The 7,529-nt window shown below is 33.5% G+C and overlaps 1 protein-coding gene across 4 annotated transcripts in view; it reads left to right on the forward strand.

Annotated features, from left to right (window-relative positions):
• Positions 1-7,529, forward strand: part of CNTLN (centlein) — a 203,810-nt gene that overhangs the window by 73,600 nt on the left and 122,681 nt on the right. For all 4 annotated transcript variants that reach the window (XM_082783244.1, XM_082783245.1, XM_082783246.1 and 1 more), the window contains exon 8: positions 5,441-5,629. In XM_082783244.1, coding sequence (XP_082639370.1) covers positions 5,441-5,629 — 189 coding nt within the window. The remainder of the gene's footprint in view (positions 1-5,440; positions 5,630-7,529) is intronic.

The raw sequence follows: 7,529 nt of genomic DNA on the forward strand, positions 1-7,529 counted from the left end.
AAGGCATTGCTCAATAGTTGGATTCTTGGCATAATTAGAAAACAAAGTAAGATTTTTCAGTTGGGAGGCACTGCAAAAATTTGCATCAAGTGCACCATAAAATAGATGAAAAATAGTATAGCATTAGATGCATTTTCAGATGTTGTCGTTAATTTTGTGCCTGCTGCTGCCTTTCCAAGTTTCATGGTGTTCATGTGTGGAGATAGTTTGCTTTCCTTCAAGTCTGAGAAAATGTAATCAGAATGTGAAGTTACTGGCTTTGCCGTCTTAAGGTTAAATTTCACCACTGCCAGTCTTCTCTGGGACCACAAGAACAACAGTGAAGCATAGTTAAAAATCACATATACCTGCTTATTTTAATGCATATTTTTAACATTGAATCCACAAAATAAAAACGTTTATAAATGTTAGTAATAACAGAGGTTCTTCCTTAAGTTGGAATAAAACACACATGTTCTCTCACACAGGATAAGAACCGAAAGAAACTAGCTATCCAGTCAAGCCTACCAAAGTCCACATCATTAATAAGTGGATTGGTGTTTTTGTAGTCCACTTTGTTGATGAAAGCTCTGCAGAACTCAGATCTTTAGTAAAGATTAACTTGCACTTTAGTTCAAGCTGCAACAATATTTTCTATTGTTTGAAGATGTATTAATTAGGTTATTCTATTTATATCTTCTATATCAAATTCCACTACAGCTGGTCTCACACTAGCAAGCAGATTTTGGGTTTAGATGTACCTGTATGTTAAAAGTAAAGAAGTTGTGTGTAGACTGTGGCTCTCTCAGGGCGATGTTAAACTCTGCGCTCACAGGTGATGATTTTCGTGTTTGAAAAATCCTGTGCTGAGATTCTTAGTGTGCTTTAGTTCCTCTGCTTATTTCTGTAGACTGTTACTCGTAGAATGCCTTTTTTTTTTTTTTTTTTAATAAGTAAATAGTCTATAATTCTGTTTTCAAACCATTATTTTAATATTTCTGACAATGATACAGTATTTTTTTACATTATGTAAAACATAGATTGAAGACATTTTGTGAACTGGTGAGAAGAGTGCAAGAAGAGATGTATGTCAAGAAAGGAAGAAAAAAGATTAAACTTAAGTATTTTTGTTAGTAATACCTACTATGGTCTGATTTAGAATGATCAGATTTAAATGTTTCTAAATTGTATGTGTAATCAGATTGGTAATGGTTGTGTAGTCACAATGGGGGAGCTCCATCCAAGCCAGAGGCAGTACAGTGCAGTGAAGGTGCAGCCTGTATTCTGGAGTGCCTCTTCAGTTTCATCCTAGAGCTTCTCCAGCTGATTTCTGTCCTTTTTCTTCTCCAATTCTCATAAGCAGTGTGATCTTGTAACACGAACTTCTGTGACAGTGTTATTAGTTCCCCTTATAGCCTTACGGTATCTCAGTTTAGACTTTCTTTCCATTTGTTTATTTACTGTATGTCTAGTGTTACTGTATGTTTGCATTCATATTTGCTCTGGTCTCTGCAGTGATCCACAGTTTTTTAGGGGTAAGCACTTAGACAAGCCCTTAGACACTATATATAGTTCTAATGTTTATTTATTGTTTTATATCATTGGTTATGGTTGCATTTTAATGAGTGGCACTAGTCTACACTAGTGTCTTAGATCCTCACAGGGGTATACTTTTTAAGGAGATCTCTCAGCTGATCCCACTTTCTGTGCTTTTGTTGATATCATAGAAAAGTCCATGAAAGCATTAACTAAATTCCATTTGGATTAAACAGAACTGCAAAATGTGTTCCATCTGTTAATTGGCTTCAGTATGCAGGACCACTCTAAATCTACTTTAAAATAAATCCTGCACACTTATGTAATGCGAGTGTTGGTTATTTGTGTCAACTGTTTCACTTTTTTTTTTTTCAGTTGCACTCTGATTCTGACTAATATACAGTCTAGTAGATAACATAGGCTAATTACCTACTTTTATTAGCTTTTATTGGTATGCCTCATTCTTTCTTGGCCTTAATTTTGCCTTCACACATATTTAACATATGCCAATGCTTTACTTCATCCCACCATTACCAGACTGAAATATTTTTATCAATTGTTGGTCAGGCTCTAGAGTCCTGCATTTTGGTTATCCTGGAAGTTCTAGCTTTGGTCTGCCATTTTTAGATGATTGACTGGCACTAAACACACCTATTCTTGTAGTTGAGTTTTGTGTTTTAAGTAACTCTTCAAATATCCATCAAAAACTGTTTTCTGGTAAAATCAGTTAAATCAGTATAGGAAATTTTGAGGGAAGCTGAGAAATAAGTGATACTTTTATTTTTATACTTTGGCTAAGTTACTCTTCCTTCCTGTCTGATAAATAAAGCTCTTGTGTCATACAGACTAAATGTATTGCAGTGTACTGGCTTCAGATACTTTTAATCTTTCTTTATTTGCTTTTAAGTACCTTTACATATAACAGTCTATGTTGCTTGTCAAAGAAAGAACAGCTTTAAGGCATTATAAAGAGATACTGAAAGTACAGTCTGTGCAACAGTTTTTGCAGAACAAAGTCTTGTGTCACTGGTGGGTGTTTTCTTTTTTCTATCTACCAAATTTCACAATATGTATATAGAGTGTATATGTGTAAAGAATGATTTAAAATCTTTTAATTTTTCTTTCTGTCCTGTAAACATAAATATATTGTTTCTCTCATATTGACCAATAAATGATTTCCTGGTCAAATCTCACATTTTAGTAACGTCCATGCAGGATATAACCACTTACTTATGGATAGTCAAGAATTCACACCTCTTTTCTGTTCTGAGATAAATAACTTATAATATTTTTTGTCTTTCTTCTGTGTTTTCTACTCAGTATTCTTTCTCTGTAGTTCTCTGATCTCCATATTATATCTTTTACCTCTACACCTGATTTTTTGTATCTTTATTAATGGTAGATCTATTTTGCTGTGTCGTTCAATTTCGTATGTTCTGGATTGTGCTTACAGCAGTGTGACTAAATGTGGTATTTCTTCTAAACCAAGTGAAAAATTAGCAGAAAATACCAGCATAATACCATATAAACTTAAAGCATGTATGCAATTCAGAAAATAGTTTTCATGTCAATAAATGAAAAGATACAGAGCCAAAATGAAACCTGGATGTTCTAGTTATCTCTAGACAGTAGATAAAATTATTTCTTTTCATACAGATAATTTTAATTTTGAAATTTCCTGAAGTTAAATATTCTTTTTTAATATCAGTCCTAAAAACTAGCACATTGATGTTTGGGGAAAAAAATAAAAAAATTAAAACAGTGAAAAGATGAATTCTATGAATTTGTTTCTTGCACACTAGCTTTTAGCTAGTTTTATACTTCAAATATATGTGTTTTGTAATTGTTTTCAAGCTAGAAGGGTTGGAAAAGTTTATGCAAGTAAAAAAGACATGCTATTTGTCTTGTCCTGACAAATGCTTACTACTAAAAATACCCATTAGCTACATTAGAGGAGGTGGCTGCCAGCTAAAAAATAGGCATCATATTTTTGATGTTCTCCATTCATCTTACTAGGATGCTACCTTTCAGATACTATAATTATGACCACTTAAGTGCTGCTAGTCATAAAACCAACAAATTGTCATAGTGGTATGATCTAGCTAATGAGCTTATAGCTGGAAGTAACCGTGCCTTGATGTTCCATTCATTTGGCAGGACATTAGCTAAAAATGCATATTTTGGTAAATTAACTGTTTATGTGCTGTGAAATACTTGCTGATTTCCATAAGCAATTGGCTTATCTTAAACTTGAATTTTCAGAGATGATGTAAGCTCTCTTAATTATTTAAGAAAGATTCAGTAGGCAAAGAAATTTCAATGTAAAAGTTTGATTTTTAAGACTCAAGAGTCAAAGTATCAATATATCTGGACATAGAATTAATTTAACTTAGGCAACATAATTTCTAATCTGCTTTGGGAGTAGAAAAGAAGTAATTACCTTGTCCTGTGTGGACTTTGAAATCCTTGGGTGTAGAAAATGATAGGAAGACGGAAAGGAAGGGTATTTATTGTTTGCAGATCTCGTGCAAAGTGATAGGTAGACAGGTTCCAAACCGAAAAGTTGTGATTCTTTTTCTAAAGGCTATAAATACTAAGCAAGGTAAACAGATGAAGTAGAGAAAGAAGCATATCATTTAGGTGAATTTAAGTAAAGCTGCCAAGACAGTAAAGACTAACTTTTAAAATTTAAAATGTCTATCAAATAAACATTATCAAGATTCTGAATTTCTAATTTTCATACTTAATTAGTTTCTTTTGGGAGGAATGGCAGTAATGGGCCTTCCAAAGAAAACTGTCAGCTGCAGAAGTACATGCCTTGCACAGATTATTTCATGGTAGAATAAATAGCAGAGGAAAAGTTGTTTATTTGGAGAAACAAGGGTAATCAAAGGAATGTTTGGACTGCGGTGTTTGAGTAGTAAAGCTATAGAGTCAAGTATTTCCTTCAGAATGTGAACTGTTGTTTGTTGAGCTACGGGTTTATTTTTCAAGCTGACTTGTATTTTTTTTTTTTAATAAAAAATTCATTTTGTATTAAAAGTTCTTAGATCTTTATAATATAGAGGTAAAATTGATGGAATAGCTGTTCCCTTATTCTTGCAGAATAAGTTATTCTTCTCAGCTATATGGGACATGCTGCTAGTTATCACTTAGGTGGAGTTCTAGAAATTATTAGTGGATATGTAATCTCTTATAAAATAATTGCAGAATACAAATAATATTCTGCTTCCAATGAGAGAATAATTGAACAGTCGTGGAGAAGACCATCTAATATAACCTTTGGATTTTATAACTAATGTCCAAAAAATTCCCAGGGATAATTATTTAATCAACTCTTTTACACTTATACAAATTGCAGGAGGCATTAGTGGATTCACTGTATTGCTACCCAAGCTCAATTTAAAATGTTAGTTAAAAAAAGAATTAAGTTATTCTATACCCGAAATGGATGGACTTTTGTGTTCTCAATCCTTTAATGCCACTAATGCCTGTAAAGATGCTTTTTTTTTTTTTTTTTCAGTAGTCAGGAAGTGATATTTTCTTTTTTTCTTTATCTTTTTTTTTTTTTTTTTCTATATATATTTTATAGTTTAATATAACCTATTCAAAAATGATTTTTAGGTGTTCATTTATGTGCATAAATGCCATAAAAAAGCAGTTGAAACATAACATTCTGATATAAGTTGTGCATGTCTAGAAAAACTTGTTTCAGACCTAGTTTCAGGGTTTGTCACAATCACTGTTTTCCAACATACAGAAGATGCTAGGATTCAGGAAGACAAGAAATGTGAAATAATTGTCAAAAGTGATCGTGATCTTTGCAGCCAAGTTGCTTAAGTTACAGTTCCTCTTGTCCTGTATTTATATGTCTGCCTTCATTGATGCTATTTTTATTTTTTTTTTCTCTTTCCCCCTCTCATAGCTTTATAATGAATTGACTTTATGTTTTGAAACTGTTAAAACAAGTGAAATTCAACTGCAGCAAAGCTGTGCCTCTCTTCAGGAGCAGTTATTTGGAAAAGATCAGAAGATTTGTCAGTTACAGCAACAACTTCAGCAGGCTCATGATGCTTTAAATGTATTATACCAGGATTCTTCTCATGAATTACAGGTGAGACAATTTTTAGAATACTACAAGTTTTTTCTTCTTGTTTTAAATTAATCTTCTGGGCAAGGCTGTTTTAGAGGAAAGTGGAGAGTTTTTTTGTTTTAATGAAAAAATGTGCAATTGTGCTGCTGCAGTAGTGTGACAGTCTGCTGTTGCTAATAGAGGGTACTTTGCAATTAATTTGTATCTCTCCTTGAAAATAAACTGAGTAATAGTGTCAGTATTCATCCAGACTCTTATTTATGTGCTCTAACAAAGCTAAAAAAAAAGACATCAAAAATAAAAACAAAATGATTTTGTTTCTGAAAAGAAATGTGAAGTTTTTGCATTTTCTCTGTGGAGAATTCCATATATTCCATTTCCAATGAAATATCTTGGTCTTGTTTTGTTCTGTTTTTCCTGAACATGCAACTAAACTTTAGATCATAAATCTAAAGAAAGTATTATGGTGGAAAGACAGACTTGTCTAAAAATTGCTAAGCTTTCATGTACCATTTGGAACTATTATAATAAATCCTTCACTTCCACTAACAGGCTTCCAACTTCCCAAATGTGCAGATCTTATGTGTATACCCCCGACATTTTCCAAAGGCCAATTTATGACTTAAACTGAATTTAAAAAGAAATAATGTCACCAGCAGTTCTAGGGAAATGATTGTCCCATTGTATGCAGCCCTGATGAGACCACACCTTGAGTCCTGTATTCAGTTTTGATCCCCTCGCTGTAAGGATATCAAGTTGCTGGAATTCATTCAGAGAAGAACAAAGCTTGTGAAGGGATTAGAAAGCAAGTGTTATGAGGAGCAACTCAGGAAACTGGGGTTGTTTAGTCTGCAGGAGGCTGATTTGTAACTAAAATAAAAAAATTATTTTAGAAAGATTTACATAAGAAACACTTAAATACATAAACAAGGTATTTCAAGACAGATTCTACCCAGTGTTACCGTGAAAAAATTCTGTGACTTACTAGTCTTCTAACGTCTGTATTTTAGTGATTTCAGTTTATTAAGCTTACACCACACAGTCTTTAAAATACTAATTTGGACTGGAATACGAATGGTAAAAAATTGCATGGAGAGAGTAACTCCCATTTCTTTCAGTTGTTTAGAGTCGTTTGTGTGTTGAGTTGTTTAGATTTTATCCAACATACTTTGTATTGCAATATGAATGTTTAAAGTCCACGAGAGGCTTAGTTTTCTATTTCATGTTACTAATGCAGTATATCTTGTTCTAAGTGTGGTGCTGTAAATTTTGTTTTATGGATTAGGAACATTTCAGTTACCAAAGCTAATTCCTTACAAAATGTTTTTAATGTTACCTTTGTTTAGGCTTTCCTGTTAAGAAAATTTGCCCATTTAATTTAGTTGCATAAGAAGTTTCTTAGTCTTGCATGCCCTATGAGTTAAAGCTTGCCACAACATATCTTTCAGTTTTTAGAAATACTTAATTAATTATGCATTCATTTAAGTTGACCACAAAAATCTCAGAATATACAAGTGTTTGCTTACAAGTAGGCAACATAGGGCCAGCAGGTCAAGAGAGGTGGTTCTTCTCCTTTGCTCTGCGTTTATGAGGCCACATCTTGAGCACTGTGTCCAGTTCTGGGTCCCCCAGTATGTGTCCAGTATGGACATACAGGACAGAGTCCCAGAGGCCACCAAGGTGATCAAGGGTCTGGAGCACCTCTCCTATGAGGAGAGCTGAGAAAATTGGTATGTTGTCCTGGCAAAGAGGAAGCTTAGGGGGAATCTTAGGAATGTGTGTAAATACCTGAAGAGAGAGCGCAAAGAAAATGGAGCTATGCTATTTTAGTGGTGCCCAGTGACAGGACAAGAGACAGTGAGCACAACCTGGAATATCGGAGGTTCCAACTAAACATCAGGAACCACTTCTTTACTGTACA

Source organism: Aythya marila (assembly GCF_965140915.1).
Source record: "Aythya marila genome assembly, chromosome: Z".
Classification (NCBI taxonomy): domain Eukaryota; kingdom Metazoa; phylum Chordata; class Aves; order Anseriformes; family Anatidae; genus Aythya; species Aythya marila.